At 42.9% G+C, this 22070-nt stretch overlaps 1 protein-coding gene across 1 annotated transcript in view; it reads left to right on the forward strand.

Annotated features, from left to right (window-relative positions):
- The window catches only part of ppm1e (protein phosphatase, Mg2+/Mn2+ dependent, 1E), a 44311-nt gene extending 26815 nt beyond the window's left edge, over positions 1–17496 (forward strand). The window contains exons 2-7 of the mRNA XM_069670779.1: positions 9156–9277; positions 12802–13001; positions 13320–13508; positions 14296–14439; positions 14674–14767; positions 14868–17496. Of these exons, the coding sequence (XP_069526880.1) occupies positions 9156–9277; positions 12802–13001; positions 13320–13508; positions 14296–14439; positions 14674–14767; positions 14868–15805 (1687 nt within the window). The 3' untranslated portion in view covers positions 15806–17496. The remainder of the gene's footprint in view (positions 1–9155; positions 9278–12801; positions 13002–13319; positions 13509–14295; positions 14440–14673; positions 14768–14867) is intronic.
- Positions 17497–22070: the final 4574 nt, after the last annotated feature.

The following is a 22070-nucleotide window of genomic DNA, read 5'->3' on the forward strand; positions in this document are numbered from 1 at the left end:
ATTCTGTTGTAACTTTTTGAACAATGTAGGAAAAAATTAATGATCATAACCACATGATGTCGTGCATTTTCTTTTTTCTTTTTGACTGAAAAAGAAGGAACAAAGAGGTTTCACCCTAAAGATGCAGATTAGACTTTTGATCTGCAACAGTTCAGACGGAGCATCAGTGGATTCCTGCCGCTCACCATTAGCTGCCAGAAAGCCGAGCACCAGACTAAAAGCGCCACATGGTGTGTGTGTGGACCGAGGAGACAAATTAATTCATCAAAGTCATTTGAAAGCCGTCTTGAGGGAGCGGCAGCGGCAAACTGCTTCGATTTAAGAGTCAGTGGCTCTGTGTGTTATGTAATCCTGTTAGGCCTCCTGAGAGGTCTGTGTGCACATAACAGGCGTCGTTAGAAACACACCGAAATTTGTTTTTGACCACATTTTGGAAAATTGGATTTAAAAATAGCGAGAAGGGAAATAGCTGGAGGATTTTCTCATAAAGGCTCTCCTGTGTTCCTGGTTTAATACGAGGAAAGCCCAAAACAGAGCGCATCAATAGAGCCGCGTGAGCTCCAGAGCATCCACGCTCTCCACTCCACTTGGCAAGGAAAGGATTCAATATTTGGAATAATGAAGTGGGATTTAGTTCTGTGGGTTTGGCAGCGAGTCTGCTGACACCATTGACTGTCAGTCACTTGCTTCTGTGTTGCCATGGAAACAACCTTGTTGCTCCACTCAGGGGCTAATTCTGTAGAAAAGAACAAGCTTGTAGAAAAGCAATGGTACAAAAGAAGAGAAAAAAACATGGCTGCATGCATGAGTCATCTGCTAACACATACACTCTCTCGCTCCCCGGTTTTATCACAGCGAGCAGCCTGTCAAAGCTCCCCGCACGACTGTAGCGAAACACAGGCGCAGCAGAGACCACAGGAGAGAACAAAAGCAACACCAGACTGTGCTAAAGACCGAGGGAGAGGGCTGTAATCGCCTCTGACTCAAACATGCCGCTATATTCAACTGCGAACCGCTGAGCGTCGAGGCCGGAGGTGGAGCGAGAGGTGGGGGTCATGTTGGGGGAATTAAAGGGCAAATATTATAAACAGAGCGAATAAACCGACTTTTCTTTGCTGTCGCTTTCTCAAATTAAAGGATTTTCTGTTTTATCAGCAAAGGAACCAGAAGAATCTTGAATTGTGCAGATTTCAATCTGTTAAGTTTGGCCAATCATAACAACTTCTCTAATACGAGTTAAAGCGCTGTTGAGGCATTTTCGAAACAAGATGGCTGCTGTTGATGTGATGTTCTGACTCCACTATCATGTCTGTATGAAACAAACAGGGAAGGTTAAAACAATAAGTGTCATGTCATAATAAACGGCAGTTATTATATTGAACTAGAAGTCATATGAATTGGATGTTAGAACTAGCTACCTAGCCTAGCAGCCAGCTACATGTCTCCTTGCTCTGGTTGGTTGTAGCTTCCTGAAGGATTTTGTCTGCAAGGTTTTAGACTTATTTGTATTCGTGAATTGTTCCCGCATCACCACGCTACAATTGTATATCCTTGTAAGTTAAATATCTGTTGTGTGAAGGCCTTTTAAAACTGTCGTTTCTTAGATTTTCAGTTATTGAAATTATGACCAACAAGAACAAGAGTCTGCGATGTTATTGTGTGTTTGCCTTCGGATGATATTTGTCACTGTATTGTTAACGAGTAAACCGTCCAACACACACAGCGAGCGTGATTGTGCTGAGGAAATTCACTGACTTCACAGCTGCAATAAAATAAATTGTAACTAATAAAGTGTTGAAACGGCTAACAGCTGCTCTCACACATTAACTGCAAGATGATGCGCGTCGTACTGGTTGGTTACCACGACTGCTAATTGATGCTTGTCAACTACCACAGGGAAGTGTAGGATACGAGCTACACAACACTTTGGTAATGATTTTAAGGACATGAATTTAGAACATTATTAGAACATTATTTCTTAATTTGAATCAGATCTGTTAAGGCTGCCTCTGGACACCCATTGACATCCTCAGTTGAATCAGAATCAGCCTTATTGGCCAGGTTTGTGTGATTTTTTTCCCAATAATCAGTTGTGAAAACATTTTGCGGGTTTGATGTGTATTTAACACCACACAAACATCCATCCCTCCATTATCTATTCACTTATCCTGCTCCTGTGTATCCCAGCTGTCACTGGGCGAGAGGTGGGGTTACACCTGGAGTGATCACCAGTCAATCACAGGGCTGACACATTGATACGATCATTCACACTCTGTGGGAGGAAGCCGGAGTACCCCGAGAGTACCCACGCATGCACGGGGAGAACCTGCAAACTCCACACAGAAAGGCCCACTCCGTCGGTACCAGGAACCTTCTAGCTCCAGAAGCTTTTACGCCATTAGCCTGTAGATGTGGCTATAAAATACACAAATGCACACAGTGAATAAACCTTTGTCCTTGAGAAGGTGTTGAGGTCAGCTGCTGTGTGCAGCATTCAGTGGATGGAGTAACACAACCACTTGTGCAGACGATCCAATCCACAGGCCTGTGATACATGTGACCTTATAGACGGGGTTCTTGAGAGGATCAGTTTCTGCAGAGAGGAGTCGATTCTCAGAGATTTCTGGCTCTTTTTTTGTGCTGCATTATTTGAGCCTGTGCGTCTTCACTACACGGGTTATTTTTGTATATGCACATTAAAATATGGCTTACATTTTTATTCAAATTTAGAGCCAAAAGCATCAGAGCACTTTTAAAACAGGGCTCTAAATGTTTGGTGCTGATGAGCGGTCGTTCCAGTTGAAACAGAGCTCGTTGTGCATCTCTGTCGTCAGTCGTGTTGTTGCAGTGTGATGGTGTGAACTAAGATTAAGCTCCCTTTTAATCCTCCTCCGCTCCACATGACCTCACTGTGATGCACGAGCCACGAGGAGCTGCCATTGGTGCACCGCGCCTTCTCCTGTGTGACCTGCAGCCAATCAGAGCGCTTCGGCTCAGCATCCACCCCCACAGGGCAGTCAGTGGTGAAGCGATAGAGGAGAGAGAGAGAGAGCAAGAGATAGAGAGAGGAGAATGTTTCTATGAATGGAAACATGGAGGAGAGGACTCTTGAGATGAATAAACCCAAATACTAGACCCTCCCCACCCTGCATCCCTTCATCTCTACCTCCTTTTCTCTCTCTCTCTTTCTGCTCTCACTTAATATGCATGTCTGTTCATTTAAATAGTGTGTAGTAAGATGCAGTATACAGAGACGATGACGAGCTCTCTGCATGCCTCCTACATACAACTACGTAATATATTTTTGAATGTACTAATTATTCTCAGTGCAAAAAGATGTGCAGTTTTATGTCACACATCTTCATCAGTTAAATATTGTGCTTGTTCTTTTTAACACTGGGTCAAAATAAGCACATTTACTTATTGTAAATAAACCCCCAAATAATGAAAAGATAAAAGAATTCTGGGTCAAATTAAGGAAATTAAACTGACAATCTCAAAGATTTCAGTCTTGTTCTCTTAGGCGCCCCCTAAAGGTGATATATGGTAATTGCAGGAGGACATTTCTAAATTTAACCAGACGTCCACGGTTGGTTAAATTGAGAAATGTAACTCTTGATTTTCCTGGCTGACGGTCGCTTTCCTTTTCAGACTGTTTGCTTCATCTGAGCGTCGAGTTTGTTTCTTTTTCTTTGGATTTTCACTTATTGTTGAAGTTGAATCTTAGTAATCTTTTCTTTGTTTGTTCAGCCATAGTAGATTACTGTTTACTCGCAACACTTGCAGAGAGCGGAAAAGCAGCCGCTTAGCTCCGCCTACCCTCTCTGGCAGACCAACCACTGCTGGCTGATGGAAAACGCATCACTAACTGGGCGCCGCTTGGGAAAAATAAGATAGAAGATTCATCAGTGGGCCATCGACTCAGTCACCATTGTGTTACCTCATTCGGCGATGAGAGACTTAATATTATTATATTATTATTACTGACATTTATTTAAATAAAATTTTCTCAGGTAGATAAATCCCCAAAAATGACTAACACAGGGTCATAATAACCGTATTCAGAGTGGGTGAATAACTCAAAATATAAAGAAAAATTAAGTCAAACTAACATTTGGTCAAACATCAATATTAAGTTTGGGAAGATGACTCCTCCAGAATTTGAAAAAATAAAATAAAACGAACACTTTAATTTTAGGTAAATTACCCCTAATGATAAAGATTAAATTACCCAAAGAAAATCAAAAATAAAAGTAACACTGGGTCAAAATAATAACCCTATTTAGAATGTGGCTGAACAATAATAATAAAAAAAAAAAACGTCAAAGTTAGACATCAATATTTAGTTCAGGTATATAACCCCAAAATAATTCTTTGTAATAAAAAAAACAACAGAAACAAAAAAATAAATGAATGAACTGTCTTTTAAATTGATTATATATTTAGTTTGGTGGATAAACCCCAGAAACAATAATAAAACAAACTTACACTTGGTCAAAAAACAATATTTAGTTTGGGTAGACATCACATTAACGATTATGATTAAATCCGTTCAGTGACTCGACTGTTTAACAAGGAGAACAGCAGATTTCACAAACACAGCTGCAACATTTTCAAGTAGAAGTTCACCCAGCAGGATACGATGCTAACCGCTCTGTGTGGGCAAGCCTAAACTAGTGCTCCTGATGTTTCGGCCCTCGACCCAGTTGGAGAACAAAATGAAGGACTCCACTTTCTGCATCGGCACCAAATGTTGACACTTGTTAAATCGTGTCCAATATGAGCCTAATTTCTGGGTAAACTATCCAGATTGCTTTTTAATACCAGGTTTAAACTGGATCCAAATCATGGCAGTTATCATCTGTTGCATAAACATTTTAACAGTTAAGAGTCACTCATGGATATTAAGTAAATGCCTTTTGAATACATTTATTTTATCCTGTAAGATGGTCGTCAGTGAAGCCACGGAGAGAGGAACGGGAATATTCCCTGCTGCGTTTAACCTTTATAGTTTATGTTTTTCCCACAGAGAGCAGAGGATTAGAAAGCAGAGGCACTTTATAACTACATACATGAAAAGTTAACTCCAGTTTGTTTTATGTTTTTGGTCTTTTGACAAAGGAAATGCACAACAAGGCTGTTCTGTCAGCACGTTTCATTCCAAGGGAGATACAGTGTGCAAGCAGAAAACAACACAAAAAACAACACAAACAAAGGTAATCTAATGGGAAGTACTTTGCTTTCCAACGTTGTTAATTATTGTGTGTATGTTACACTAAAAAAGGGGATTTAAAGTCCTGTGAAACATTTTGTGGATTTTATTTTGAAGGAACAGATGAAAAGTGATTTTTCCTTTGCTGCCATAAAAGTGTTTCACGTCCATCTCTAAATAAGTTTTCATGAAGCTTTTGTTTTTCTAAAAAGAGAAGGTATAACTATTGTTTTATTTTACACTGTGTGCTGTTTTTATTTTGGTCTTTTCTTTTTAAATAAAGTATTTATGTAAGAGTGACTGAATGAAAAACACAACCAGTTTCAGACATTAGTCACGAATGCAAACACGGACATGTTGATTAAAATATGTCAGAAATGTGTCAGTCTGTCCACATTTTTAGAAATGATCTAGAATTATAATCATCCAAGAATATAACCTGGTGTAGGCGTCTCGGTGAGTGCAGAGCTGTGTTCATTAAACATGTTGAGGCTGGCTGCCGCCGGTTTAATTGATTAAACATCTCATCTCATGTAAGAGCCGCAGAAGGCCTTTCCAACTTAACACTCAGGATTTAATTGTTCAATATGTCCCGGTGTTGCACTCAGCCAATCCCTGTTCATTTGTTCGGTTAGATTAAATGCAGAGCAGAGACTATTCAAACTGTGAAACATCAAACTAACAGGCTTCTTATTGAGTTTATCTTTGAGGATTAAGCTGCCACACGGCTACGTTTTAAATTAATATGAACCAGCAGGGGCAGCGTTACTTTATCTCAGAGACAGTGTTGTGCTCAGAGATCTATGAATGCACTCTATGGAAAACATTTAACGGATGTTGTGATTTTTAAGAATAAAGGGTTTGTTTGATTCAGGATTCATCTACTAAACTAAGTTGGTAAACATGGCAGACATTAAAATGCTAAACATTTCAGCTGTGTCCCAATTCAGGGGCTGCATCGTTTGAAGGACGTATTCGAAGGCTGATTGCGTCACAGTGGCGCGTCGAAGGCTGTCCCCTTTTAAAGGCTCCTTCAAATGCAGCCGACAAATGCATCGTCCTTTTCCCCAGCCCTGAAGGATTCATCAGGTACATCCTTCATGGCCTGACGTGCGCCAATTCAGACGAGATGGCGGACTCTTAAACGGCCGAAGCATCCACTTGAAGTGGAAAAGTTTTTGGTTTCATCTCAATCTAAAAGCAAGCGACACAAATGTTTAAAAAACAGAAGGGGCCTTGAAACTTCATATTATCTTTAAAATAATAGGTTACATGACGTAAGTAGTTAATGAATGACTCGTCCTTCCTAGGCCGCGTCCTTCGAAGGATGCAGCTCCTGAATTGAGACACAGCTTTCGTGGCAATATGATATTAGAAATTAGCTCCAAGCAGCAAGACAAGGCCAGTTCAGATCAATGATTCGCAACGAGACTCGATGCAGCTGCCAAAAGAATCCCTAAAACATCTGATCGTAAACGTGCTAAAACTGGGCCGTTCACATCAAAGCAACTCACACAGACACAGCTGACCGTCTCCATAGCACCGACACACTGACATACCCCACTACTTCTGCCTTAATACTATATAACGTTAGTATTAGGCCCAGGTTACATGAATTATCTAGCTGGATTTCTGTTATCGTTACAAAAAGAGACACGGTGCCTACGCCAATTTATGCTGTCTCCTGATTGGCTGAAGTGAAATGGATACATCAGTTCTAAAACTGCATTTGGAGATTTGACAAATCTTTTTTTACTCCACGCAACGGCTTCAGACGCTCTGCAACTAACCAGCTCACACCGCTGCATTTCCCCGCCAACATTCTCATAATGTTTTGTTGCGTTGCGAATCATTGATCTGAACTGGGCTGTTTTTTGGTTAATTATTCTTCATGTTTTAGTTGATTCTTTCAAGTTTGTGGATATTGCGTTATTAATATCGTTTGACACTCTTCTCGAAAACGATTCTAACCTGTAGCAACTTTTCAATCTTGAAAATGATAGAATGATTAGATAAAAACTAAAAGCTTGATTATAATCTGCTTTTTTGTTTCATGACGGAGCCATTTAACCGAAACAGCTTTCAATCAAACTCCTGCCTGAAGTTTGTGTCCGTGTGATGACTGTTGGAGGTTTGACTGGCTGCAGGTTATTATGTTCGTCCGGCGCAACATGAATAAATCATGTAATAGTTCTTTTATTATATTCCATCACAGCAGTGAGGCAGCGTTCGCTCTGTAATAAAGAACCGGCATCAGTTCACTTCTGGTGTATTTTCAACCTCATTTGAATGTGAGGGAGAATAATCCAGAAGTTGGGTTACCATGGTTACCTGCATCTGGAAGTGACCTAGTTCTATCGGTGACTCATGTACAAGCAAGCTTTCAGTCCTTCAAATGACCCCCTCTTCCTCCTCCTCCTCCTCCTCTTCCTCCTCCTCCTCGTTTTCCCCAACACTGTGGTTAACCTTAAGAGGAGACACGCCTCCTCCTCCCACCTCCTCCAGCACACACAGTTCTGTCCAGATGTAGTGATGTACCGCTGCGCTCCAACAGAGCTCTTATATCATTTTAACAATATCCGGCACACACTGGCACCAGCTCGCTGCAGCTGACAGGAGAATGAAAAAGTCAGAGATGAGAAGTTTAATTTGATTGTTCCGTTTCTCTAAGAGAAGGGGGAAACTTTAGGGGAAATAGGATGCATGTGTTAAACTCTGTTATTGCTCGTAATTAAATGGTTTCTTTTCCTTTAACATGTCGACTTCTCACGCCCGCATTCAGCTTTGTGACATTTCATTTTTTAGATGATCTACTGGGGTTAATTTGTTTAGCCATACCAGCCGCGTGGCCCTCGGGATGGCAATGTTGGTGATCAACCATTTAAATCCTGACCTATGAAATCGATTGCAATTGAAAGTGATTCATGGTCCCCAGAAGATAAACCGATTATCTTCATACTTTTTATTAAACAATTCTTGTTTTGTGTAAAATGTCTTGGAAACAACTCGATAAATTGCGGTGATAGTTTGAACACTCATCGAGTCCCATCGAGGAAGAATTAAAAACTTGATGATTGCTTGATCTGTACGGTCTAGACCTGCTCTTTCTGTAAAGTGAGATAACTTTGGTTATTATTTGGTGCTATATTAATAAAATTTGATTGATTCATTTTGTGAATGTGACAGTAGTGTAAAAGCGCTTTGAGTTGCAGCAGCGCCAAGATCGAAAAGTGGCCGATGCTATGGCACGACATGTGCCACTGAGTGTGCCAGTAGCTCAGCAGCATGTGCCGTTGCCGATGGCATGCCACTAGGGGGCCAGCGACATGTGCCGATCGCTAGACTGGCATGGCGATCCCTTTCCACTCTTGAGTTGTCTGATGAACAGAAAAGCGCGATATAAGTGCAAACCATGAGAACAGTGTCAGAATATGATGCTCAGTGGAAGCATCATCACTTCACCTGGGCAATTATTATAAGTGATGTTTGAGCCGTTATTGCTTTTTTTTATTTGTTGTAGCATCACACCCTTGGCTTTGTTATAAACGCCAATGATATAATTTGGTCAGATCACAATCTGTTCCGCTTTCTTATGCTTCTTCATTATAAGTCAGATCTCTTAAAATGTAAAGGGTTCTTTCTTGGTCCGTGCTTCATCCTTCCACCAAGTTTCCTTAAAATCAGACGGTTGGTTTTTATGTAATCCTTATATAAATCTAAACTCTGTGGCAGATGTAAAAGCTGCCATATCCATGTGTCAGTCTGTAAGAAAAGCAGAACCATCAGTGTGCTGCTCCCTTCCTCTACTGTATATCTGTGTATACATTCATATATCTAAACCTATCGGTACCTGTCAGTCAGTTAAACTGGTTGATCTCCACAGAGGGTTACTGTAATATGATTTCTGAATCATTCATAACAGCGTCGTGTCTCCTCTCCACAGTAACTGCCCGTGCTCCCTGGCTGCAGCCCTCGCCAGAGCCACAGCAGACAGCCTCCTGCAGACTGACCTCTCCATCCACCACCTCAACAAGACTGTGGAAGATGGAGCCGACCCATTACCACGTGAGTCCCCGGGGGAGCCCACGAGACTCCTCTCCCACACAAACACACACACACACACACACACACATATAGATATATATATAGAGGCACAGACAAATTAGGTCTCTCTCTCACTCACTTCATCCCACACACACACACACACACACACAGCCATAAAACCACCAGGGCTTTGTCCCAGTTCTCCCCCGCAAAGCTGCATTAAGTGGTGTTTGACCGCTAGAGGGCAGAAGGTAGACTCACAGCCAAGAGCCGGGATATACTACATTCACAATGGCCCACCTACATCCACCTTTAAAGTATCTTTCAGGCTTTGTCTCACCATATCGTCATTATAGTGGTGACAGAATGGAATAAACACTGATGCCTCTACATGAGATACAAAAGCAAATGAAACCTACCGACAGACATCAAATCAAAGTGCAAATAAAAGAAGTCGTTTAAATCTTGTCTTTGTTTTTTAATTATCTTGAACTTGGCACTTGACATCCCTCACAGACAACCACGCAATGCTTAATGATTTAAAGGGATAATCTCAGAAGATTTTCATTTAAATAAATGTCTGTTAAGTCTCTATCTATCACTAAATGAGGTAACACAGTGGTGATTGAGCCTATGGCCCTCTGATGAAAGCCTTTGCATTTACAGTATCACAGACTGGGTGACTGTAACACCCAGTCTGTGAATTTCGCTGGAAAAAAATCACAAGCGGTGTCCATTTAGTGACGCGTTTTCCATCAGCCAGCTGTGGTTGGTCTGCCAGAGAGGGTAGGCGGAGCTAAGCGGCTGCTTTTCCACTCTGTGCAAGTGTTGCGAGTAAACAGTAATCTACTATGGCTGAACAAACAAAGAAAAGATGGATGACTACAGATACAACTTCAACAATAAGTGAAAATCCAGAGAAAAAGAAACAAACTCGACGCTCAGATGATTTTATGATTACACACAGTCTGAAAAGGAAAGAGACCGTCAGCGAGGAAGATCAAGAGTTACAACTGGAGCCAACCGTGGACGTCTGGTTAAATCGGGAAGTGTCCTCCCACAATTACCGTTTATCACCATTAGAGGCGCCAAAGAGAACGAAACTGAAATCTTCAAGATTTAATCCTTAATGATGAATTTTGTTTCATGTTTATGTTGTGCCGTCCTGTGAGGTCCTTGATGTCTTTTGTCATTTAGGTTTTTATGTTTTTAGAAGACAAATTCCCCCAGGCGCAATAAAGGTTTCATTCATTCATTCATTCACGTAAAAAAATAAAGGATGAGCAAATGTCAAAAAATCAGGCTTGTGTGTTTGATGCATATGTTGACAAAGCATGAAAGAGCTGTTCAGTTTGTGCAGGAAAACGTACACAAAGGAATGTGCAAAAGTGTGAACAACATGTGCAATGTACGGCTGTATTACACATTAGTCATAGTTTCGTAGGCAGACTGAAGGCTGCTCATATTACAGAAAATACAGCCTGTAATTTTATACGAGTTAGCGTCTGTTGAAGCGACATTAACCAGCATTTCTACATGAACATCAGATCAAATAAATATGTGAATTCTTTATTAATTTAAATAAAACGAAATGTTACGACTATAACTTCTGTTCCCTGAAGGAGAGGAACAAGGCATTACACGTAGTATGGGATATAAAGCCCTGAATATATGTGTCTTATTATAAGTTTTGCTTACATGAACAATGATATAAATATTACCAGCCATCACAGTTAAATCCCCACACAGAGATTAATAAATTATTAATGTGCTCGACCGGACTTGAACACATCATCATGACGTCATCCTTGTCGTATCAATATTAAAACACGTTGGTTATCCTGCATTAATCAGGGCCGTGATAGCCTCAAAACACCTGGTGAATAAATCATGCTGTTGTGCAACGTGTAATTTTGATGGACTGAAGCTCGAGCTGTTCTGCACCTCGCTGCGTTCGCTCTCTCAAAGTAAGAGCTTCTTGTGTTGTGTAACAGCCGATCACATCCTGTTTGATGTCGCTTCGCTGCACTCTACTGTTCATTTTGCTTCTCCAGCTATTTGCAAGGTGTTATGGGTAGTCCTCGATGCTCGACACATCTTCAGCTGGAGCAAGAGGAGGAGGAGTCTGCACAGTTAGTACAGACAGTAGTTCAGTGTTTGATGCTCTTGTACTGTGAGAAGGTGGTTTGAGACAGCAGAGTGAGACAGAGGAAGACGGTGAAGGCAGGATAGAGTATTATACCTGCAGCTAACATTGGTAGGTCAAGCTCATGTACACACACACACACACACACACACACACACGCTTTTGTCTGTGTTATTACACAGAGTGGAATCCACTTCTGGGCTTGCCTCTGCTCCACTTACTCTCAATGACATCTGCCTTTCTGAAAAGTAAAACGGGTCCCTGCTGGTTTCTATCCAAAGGGGAATAATTGTCATGGGAGAAGGGCTTTTCACATTTCAGATTTTTGACACAGCAAAAAACATGAAACACTTCAACCTCCTAAAAAATCTCTTTAAAATCCCTGAATGTGTTTTGGTTTTTGCCAAATCTGCCAAAATAACATTTCTGAACGTGTCATCTTTGACTCTTGAAACTGTGACGAGCCGGCTGCACCCAGCGTCTGTTTTCAGAGCCCCCCAAGCGCTTCAAGATGAAAATCTCTGAACTTTTCAGAAAGCCGCTGGTGTCGTCACCACCGCATTTTTTCAGGCAACCAATCAGATGGGGTGCCACTCGTCACCCTGGTTACCACCAAACATGGAGTAGCAACTTGTTTTGGGCGTTTCTGTCTACCTGAAGCTGTACGATATGACGAACAAACAGAATCACAATAGAGACTGAAAAGCCTGTTTGTGGGAACAGATCGGCCGGACGCTAAATGTTGCTGGTAATTGTTGTGCTTTTATCGCCCTACGCGCTCTAAGCTTGTTGGTAGCTGTGTGATAAGTTAAACTTGAAACAAAAACAGAAAAAGACGCTACGTGGACACGGGGCCTAAGCGCCAAAATGCCGTCGGCCTCAGCTGCTTTTTGTCGCCGCGCTCTCAGTTGAAAATAGTTCAGGTTTTGAAGCTCCACTGTACTCGTCAATGTCACTTCCCAACCTATCAAAATCAAGAAGGGGCGGGACTTCTGATATCAACTTCGTCAACAACAATGGCGGAGGAGAAGCTAATCGTTTCGGTGGAGCTGCTGCTAACGCCAGGACACGACTCCTTCCATTGTTTTTGTTTTCTTTGTTAAATTTCCTTGAATAAAAGCAAATATTAAGCATACAGAGTGATTTTATGCAGACTGAACGGTCACTACAAAGGGAAGCGGAAGTGCCGCCAAACATCTGTCGTAACCTAGCAACAGTAAGAAGCGCTCTGAAATTGAGGCCGTGGGCGCAAAAAACACAGTAACTGGACACAGGCCCTAAATGATGATAACAGCAACAACCTACGAAGTGCTCTGACTTACTCTGTACACTGACTGATTCTATGTGTGTGTGTGTGTGTGTGTGTGTGTGTGTGTGTGTGTGTGTGTGTGTGTGTTAGAGATGGAGTCGGTGAAGCTGGCCCGCCTGGTGTTTAACACACTGTTTGAGATGTGCTGCCTCTGGCTGAAGGAGCTGCCTTTCCGTCGCCGCCCGCAGCCGTACTACGAAACGTCGATCCACGCCATCAAGAACATGAGGCGCAAGATGGAGGACAAACACGTCATCATCCCCGACTTCAACACACTCTTCAACATTCAGGTAAACACAACGTCGCTCAAAATCAGGTCATTATAGCATCGTCACCTTCTTAGTGAAAGTTTAAGACTTTATGCAGCGATTAAAAGGAGGTGAGTGGGTTTTTTTCCTATTTCTTTTCCTTGTTGTCATGAATGCAACATGTTAATTTATTTGATTCAGAGTCTTCTGGGTTTGGTTTTGGGTCTTTAACTTTCTTAACTAACCGCTGACCTGAGGTGAAAATGGAGCTTTGTTTTTATTCCTAACTTTAACCATGCTGGTGTGTAGAAGAAGTTATGATTGCTGACGTTAAACTCTGTGATTGTCTTTTCCTCTCAGGATCAGGAAGAACAGGCTTACTTTGCTGTGTATGACGGTCACGGCGGTGTGGATGCTGCCATTTATGCTGCCAACCACCTTCACGTCAACTTAGTTCACCAGGAATCCTTCAACCAGGACCCGATCGAGGCGCTCTGCAAAGCCTTCAAAGCCACAGACGAACAATTTGTGAAGAAGGCCTCACGAGAGGTAACCTCACCTGCAAGAAACAAACATATACCCCTTCGCCGAAATTAGCACGATGACGCGGGTTTAACAGACCCGGGAAGACCCGCTTATTGATGCCGATTGTCTCTTTTCCCATTGCCAGTGAAGTGTACTCCTGTTGGTCTCTTTTCTGCTGCGTCACCGTCTGACGTCACAAACGCGCTGAAAACAGGGTTCGTAAACGGTAAAGACATTACGGTCGTTAGGTCTTTATTATATCTATTACTCATTCAGTCTGTTTATCAAACTCGAGGGCGTCAAATTTGCCACGATTTTTCGAGCGCTGCTCGGACGGAGACGGGCGGGATTTGTAGCTGAGATGACGAGGAGTTGCAGAAGTTAGCGAAGGAGCAAAGCATCGCGCCGGAAAGGGGGCGGAGATTATAGTGTCGACACAGGTTTTGTGTTCCCATGCCAATGCCGATCGGAATTAGGTCTACTGCAGACTCATTTGACCCGGGTCTGAATGCCGATTGTAACCTTTCCCACTAAGCAAAAAAGCCGGGTGTTAGCAGGTTTTTGGACCAGTGGGAAAGTAGCTTTATTAACACTAATGTACACTGTGGAAACCTGTGAAATATGTTCAGTAATTTTACTCCTGAACAATAATGTATACTTATACTTATCTGCCTTTCCACATACCCATGGCAACTCTAGAAGCCCGCCCTGGTGTACACATACCTGTGATGTGTGAAGTAGTGGTGGTGCAGTGCTGCGGCTTGGTGTGAGCTAAACACTTAAAACGAACGTCTGTGTTTGTTTTTGCCAGCACCTGCGTTGTGGCACGACAGGTGTGGTGACCTTCCTGCGTGGCCGGACGTTGTATGTGGCCTGGCTGGGAGACTCGCAGGTCATTCTGGTCAGAAAAGGACAAGTTGTGGAGCTGATGAAACCACACAAACCAGACAGAGAGGTAACACACTTACACACACATACACTGTTCTCATTCACTACATGTTCCTGTGCTGCACTCTTTGTTTACTGATCTATTGTGTAAAAAAAAAGCACCTGTATATTGTCATAAGAGTGAGTTTGGTGTACTGTCCCTTTAAGTGCACAACAGAGGCAGGTAATGGACTGCACTGAGTCATTTGCTGCAGGGTTTTGAGCAACACTAAGGCCAACTGTTCTTCACGTGTGTGTGCAGGATGAGAAGCAGAGGATCGAGGCTCTGGGAGGGTGTGTGATCTGGTTTGGCACATGGAGGGTTAACGGCAGTCTGTCAGTATCCAGAGCAATAGGTAAGCTATCAGCTGAATAGTGTACATGTTCATACAGTGGGCAGGTCATGAATGCTGGTATGAGCAGGCTCACTGAATAACCTGTCGATTGTTTTGACAGGCGACTCGGAGCACAAGCCCTACATCTGCGGCGATGCAGATCATGATATCTTCCCATTGGACGGGACAGAAGACTACCTGATCCTGGCCTGTGATGGATTCTGGGACACAGTGAGTGCAGACGAGGCGGTGCGGGTGGTCAGCGACCACCTCCAGGAGAACAGCGGAGACACCACCATGGTCGCCCACAAGCTGGTGGCCTCGGCCCGAGATGCGGGCTCTAGTGATAACATCACGGTCATAGTGGTCTTCTTACGGGACCCGCGCTCCCCTCCCCCCACCAGCACAGAGGACGAGGAGGAGGGCGTGGTGGAGGGAGAGGTGGGGGAGGAGGAGGTGGCAGAGGTAGAAGAGGAGGAACAGGAAGAGGAGGAGGAAGAGGAAGACGAGGCAGTCAGAGTAGAGCGGGATGGAGGTGAGGGAGGCAGCACTGCGGACATCGGGGGGAAAAATCGCGGAGGCTGGCCCCTGCAGCAGTGCTCGGCCCCCGCTGACCTCAGCTATGAAGACCGAACGGACTCCTTCACGGACAGAACCAGCCTCAGCCTGCTGGGGCCGTCACTGGAGGGCCGCATCTCCCTGACCCCCGGCTCAGGGCAGCTCCGCTCCTTCTTTAGCTCCAACATCTTCACACAGTCCCACATCTACCGAGGGACACACCCACTGAGGCGCAGGTCCTGTATCCCCTTTCAGGAGTCCAGCATCTCTAGCTTCACGGACCCACTGTGGCCCCAGACAGCCATCCTGTTAGGCCCGGCAGTGAGGCAAAGCCGCACGCTAGGCTATGGTCGCCGCCGGTGGAGCCGGAGGTGGCCAGGCACATCCAAGGAGCTGCTAGGCCTGTTGCCATCCGGCCAATTACTGCCGCAAATGCAGCGCTACTCCAACTGGAGGCCTGGGGTGGCAGTGCCTCACCTGCCCCACGATACCGCCATCTGAAGAGGCGACCCAAACCAAACCATTTCCTTCATTAATTCAGTCCCGCTCCCTGCCCCTCAGCCCACCCAACCACCCACCTCTGCCTTCAACAACATGTCTTTCTTTGATAGTAGGGCGTTGTGGCCCCTGCAGTGGTTATGTGATTACTGAATCTCTGTTGGCAGAGTGGTTCTCTCTGTCCTCAGCTAAAGTCTTTCAAAATGTAAGCGGCCCACTAAACACAAGCCCTGCTCCCTAACGCTTTAGGTAAAACTGCATCCTCTCCATCGTGACCGTTGTTCAGTTAACATGAAAGCTGGAAATGCAAAAAAAAGCTGCACTAGAAAAGTGCAAAGGGAGGCAAGAGTTCAGTCGCATTAAGCCACGATTAACACTTTGAATGCTCGGTCGCTCCACATTGTCGACAGCCTCTTTAGGCAAACATTACACTGTTCATTATGTTCTCAAACATATTTCTTGCCTCGTTTTAGTCACTATGTATTATATATGCCACTACCCAGACATTTTAGTTAAGCTAATATTAGCTGGAAATAAATATTGTCCATGCAGATAACCTAGTCTACCTCTAGTTGGAAAGGAATGAGCTTCCCTCCAGCTGTTCCCTGCTAAAAGGACACTTTTGTCCAAAATATCAAAATTAAAATGGCTTTTTGTTGGAGCAAAAGGGCCAAAAAAAACCTCTGAAACTGCCCCAAACCAAAATAAGACAAAGTACTTAAGTGAATCATCCCTTGAATAATGCATCTAAGTACAGTTTCCTGTGCATATAAGAAGAAAGAAAGCCTTCTAGCTATACCAGCAAAAGGAAAAAGGTCGACAGTGTGATCACTCAGCTTCATCATTTCTCTTTCTTGGAAAAATGTTGACCAGGTGCAGGCTGAGGTGACACATACCATCTTTTGTCTTGCTGTTGAGAACGTGGAGCGGCCGAGCGTTAGATAAAGCCCTAATGGACCAACTTGCTTCTTTGCCCCCTGAGAAATCCTTTGGTAGCAGATGAAAAACGTTCAGAGAGGCGGCCCGAACAATAGTCGACTCCTGGTTTCCAGTACTGATGGCACACGCTGTTCTTCGCCCTCCATACAGTCGATGACCCTGCCATTATCCAGCCACAATTTGTCTTCAGATAAAAGCACTTAACATCGGATTATAAAAGATTAGCAGTCACTTACCTGAATAAATGCTTCATGTAGTCCAGTGCTCCAGATGGAGATACCCTCCTTGGATAACGTTTGTGTGGGGGGGAGGGGTAATTAAAACATTTTGTTATAGTCGTTGTTGGGCCACATACTGTAGTTATTGCAAGTATTAATGTGTGTTTAATTTAACACAACAACCATTGAACAGAAGTGTTTTCCAGCACGCTCGAGAAGTGAAACCATAAAATGTTGGGCCAGGACAGTTGAAAAAACACGTGCCTTCCATATGTGTTACTAAAGCCGACATCCTCGACACACATATTCGTTAATTATCACCGTTAAGGTCAAATCTGGCTCCTGCTTTCAGTCGGGTCATATTTTTAAGACTCTGTGCCACTTTTTGGAGGAATTATTTCCAATAGTTAAACACATGAACTTTGCTTCCTTTCCAAGAGTTAGAAAATAAGATTCATACCACTCACGTCTCAAAATAACGTTACAGCAAGCAGCTAATTGGCTACGCTAGCAGGGGGGATAGCTAGCTTATCTTCATCCAAAGGTCTGTCTTTAAGCAGTCTGTATGTAGCCAACAAATGCACATTTAATTGCCATGTACAATGGCTTATATAATACACATTTGCAGTGTTAATTAGTGATCTTAAAGGTGCTGGAAGGCAGATTTCGTTGCCTTGGTACAGAGCTAATCTAGCTGTTTCCCCTGTTTAAGGTCTTAATGCTAACCTAGGCTAACTAGCAGCAGTAGCTTCATATTAGTGTACTACCTTTGAGAGTGGTATCAAACTTCTTATGAGGAAAGTGATTAAGCATAACAATCAAAATGTCCTTTTCCATAGTTCATAGTCTTCCAAACAATGTAAATAAAGCTGTAGTGCATCAATAGGTGACTACACAGCAAATATCTCTGTCATCACCAACTGCAGGAGAGCCCCCCCCCTGTCAGAGTGATCCACTGAGGCTGCCTCTAATGGCCTCAAAGTGTTTTATAATTGGATCTCTCCCCGATATGATCTAGATTCCTCCACGGAGTATCCTTTTGTTTTGTCTCACACGTTGCTGAAAGTGCTAAACTACAGTTTAACTAGACATTAAAGCCAGTGCAGCATCAATATTCATTGGTTTCATAAATCTATCATTAATTATGGCAAGTAGCCCCATCCTATAGAGTCTCTATTTAATTTATCATCATAATTAAGACGTGTGTGTAATCGTCAAATTATATTCCTCCTACTGATTTATACAATAACATGTAATTATATCCCAGTTAACTTTGTGAGACCGATGGGTCAAGACATGCTTTTGAATGCGTACCGAACTTTTAAATACACACAACTGTATTTAACTATACTTGATGACTAAAATGCTATGATTACACAGGTGTTGTGAAGACATGACATCATAGGTAAACCCCTCTAACTCCGTCAGTCCCTTTCAAAGTACTCAAAATGTCTCTTCCCATCGTCTTTGGTTGCCTCTTAATGTTTTGTATTCAATAATCTATGACTGTTCTCTGAGCCCTAATCCCCATTTACGATAGCTATGTCTGTCTAGCTTTCCTCCCATGGCTCCTAGCCAGTTTAAAATAGAAGTGTCGACTTGTGGCCTAAATTTCGTCTGACTTTTTGAAATGAAGTGACTAGAATTTCACACAGATGTTAACAAAAGCAGCCTCCCATTTCTAGCCTAGCAACCATCAATTTCTGCTGAATTTACAACTGTCGTCAGCATAATTGTCCTAGCTAGCTAGCTTGCTAAATAGCCTTAGCTCTATGAGTTTGTTAAAACTCTGCCTGGTTGAATGCGAAACAAGCGTACCTAATAAAAGTACCTTAAATATGCTTAATTTGTGGCTAAATGGCTACAGCCTCTTCATGAGGTCCTAGGTTAACATACAAGTTAGCATTCTTGCATGCTAATGAATCATAGACATGGAAGGAAGGAACATCACTGTTTTTGTTACTCAGTGTAAAGCTAGCTATCTTCTGTGCTAAATATACTAAAGTAAAATATAAGGTAAGAAAATGTAGTTTGGACATTAGCCTGTTCAGAGGCTAAGCTAACAAAAACACCTCTTGACAAGCAACACAGCAAACAGTATGTTGCCTGTTCTGACATTTCCTGTAGCCCCACAAAAACATGAAGTCAGCTAATGATATTCTGGTTAGCTTCTTTTGGTAGTAAGCTAGTTAGCCAAACATGGTAATGTTTGCAGCATGCTTAAGGGTAGACAAACACTGTTTATGCAATTATTACACAGTGTTCAGGTTTGTAAAGACTCAAACAAAAGATAAAAGCCTAGTTTTGCTCTTAATTAAAGGTATAAGAAGTAGGATTTTTCTTTGCATTTTGTCAACTCCTCATGGGCTCTTCGTCACCAGAAGCTCACTCTCTCGTGCGAAAACACCCCCAACCCGCTGAGCTAACACCGACAGCATCATGGTTACCTCTGCGCTAGCATGCTAACCACCGGTAAGCTTGTCCTAGCGGTTTGACGCACCTACCTGTCCAACAGAAAGAAGGCCAACTCTGCATTGCTCCTTCGCCATGTTCGCCGGTCTGAATGGGGCCCAGTTGCTAATTGGAACCACTCCCACACTCACCTATAACCTATGATGGGCTCAGGGAACCCCTCCCGTAAACGTCCTGTGCAAAGCAAAACATCAGAATAGATGCAGAGGGAAGGGTCTCACAAGGGTCTGCACACACACTCATTTATATTATATTATATTTGTTAAAGTCTATTTCATTTTTTTGGGAAAATCCTACTTATTATACCTTTAAGTGAGTGTCAGAACGTCCTTGCTAAAGCTACGTTTGGATTATCGCTAATCTGGGTTTTGGTTTACTGAACAGTCATCTGAATTATTCCCTCACATCCCTGTACTTTGGGATTCAGAAATGCAGTGTTGTTGATGCTGTTAATTTCCAGATATGAGAATGATAATGTGCAGACCAGGTTCTGTTATTCGTGCCTCATCTGTCCTGGCCTACTCGCTGGCTGATAAAACAGGTGTGATATCAAATCAGGTGATTCATTGGACATTGGGTTCTGTTTGTTCCCAACCTTGACCAACCCGATTACCTCCCCCTTTAGTCTTACTAGTACTTCACCATTGCTTCATTTCACTCCCCTGTCACCATCCTGTGGACTGACTAGTGAAGAGCATCAGACTGTCAGTGGAGCAGAATGTACCTCGTGTCCCAGATCGTCCTCGGTGAAGTGGGTCGACATGAGGAGGGGTTTCTTTGGGAGATTCTTCTTTCACGGGGGCTTCTCATCTGTGAGGAATGTACCGTCGAGACACTCAGCAAACTTGAAGCCACTGGATCCTTTTGTTGACGCAACACGACAGCCACTGTCTCTTGGAGCGCTCGTTGATACCCGAAGAAGATGGAAGACGTATCAAAGACAATGGAAATCACAGTCATTTCATATAATCACTTAGGCACGGATGCGTATGTATATTATGAGTACTTATCGTGAGTTGAGAGAGTGCTGGAGGAGTGTATATATAATAATTCTGTCTTGTATATCAGTGGTGTTAATCCATGCTCAACAAGGCCTGACTGTTGGAAGATATTGACTTTAAACAGATGTTGGACTCTCCCACCAGCAGGGGTGGAGGTGAGGACGTGATGTTATTGAACTGTTTGAGGGGCATCAGTCTATAAACCCTGCCTCTGCCTTTAAGAGCTGCTAAAGTATATAAAAGGTGTTGAACCAGTCCGGCTTATACTGGAGAGTTGTGGTGTCCTATCGTGGTCTAGCTGCTGTTTAAACCCCGCTTTCTTGCCCTGACGTGAATAAAACTCGGGGTAAAATGAACATAAAGATCTTAAATATCGGCTTAAAATACTGTATCTCCAATTTGCAGCTTCCATTTTAATATTTTGTATCAGTACCAGCCTTAAAACTAAAACATCTTGCCAATCAAATTATATCAGTAGCTTGTAGGTTTTCATTCCAACTCTACAGCTGTTAGATGATTAGCACGGCGTTGATCAGAGATGAGGAACACGTGCGTGAACTGAACTGCTTCAGGTGACAGATTAGATCCTGTACTTCGATTACACAGAACAGTGATCTTAAGAAGTGGTGCCACAGTGATACAGGAAGGATTAATGTCAAGATCTTGTTGTAATGACAGCATTTCTTGTAGTCGTTCCTCATAGTTAAAGACAAAGAGGTGACATGTAAGATGGGCCGTGGTTTGAGGCTTTCATTCTTGGAAGAACTCCCCTAAAGAGGATTATCTTTTTACTCAACACTGACACATCTACGGTTCTGTCTGCTGTATCAGAAACCTTTTCTGGTCATGTGAATGGCGACTATTGGCTCTGAGAAGTTTTGAAAGGAGCATGCCGCAGTTAAACAGCCATAAAACCGAATGGAAAGGTGGAAGTGGACGGTTGAGTGTACAAGGAGTCTGAATTTGACACTTGAAAACAACTGTTGCCAGGCAAGAACAATTCTGAATTTGTTTGGAAGCTCGTCGTTCATTTTTAATTTGCGATATCAGGCGATTGAATTTGACGCTACAACCAATCACATCAAGGAATGTAGCAGTACGCAGCTAGCCTAGGTAGCTAGTTCCAACATCTAATTCACACGGCTTCTGGTTCAACAAATACACAGATGTTTTGTTTGACGCGGTTTGGTATCCAACAACGACTGTGTATAAAGATGGACGACGCGTCTCCTTGTACTCTCATTGTACAAAAGTGAAGCCAACATACCCCCTGAAGCGGCGCTGCCATCTTGCATTGGTGACGTTTTCTGGAGCCAGACAAAAAACGTGTCAGAAAAATGAACACTTAGATGTAAATCAGCATGATAAGAACTAACTGTAGTGATAGAAACCATGTTTGAGAAACATTTATTTGAGGTGTATTTTGATTTTATAGTTTGACTCATGTCCCATCTGTTAACATGGAGGAGGCGGGCTTTATGAGCTATACTGCAACCAGTCAGCAGGGGGCGATAGAGAGGGTTTGGCTTCACTTTTAGGGAGCTGTCATGTCGTCCATCTTTTTATACAGTCTATGATACTCGACACTTATAATCTGTATGCAACCTGAACTATGGTGTAGTTGGTTTCATACTGACA

Source organism: Semicossyphus pulcher, unplaced genomic scaffold, assembly GCF_022749685.1.
Source record: "Semicossyphus pulcher isolate SPU_LCO1_2020_fin unplaced genomic scaffold, fSemPul1.0.p SCAF_10, whole genome shotgun sequence".
Taxonomy (NCBI): Eukaryota; Metazoa; Chordata; class Actinopteri; order Labriformes; family Labridae; genus Semicossyphus; species Semicossyphus pulcher.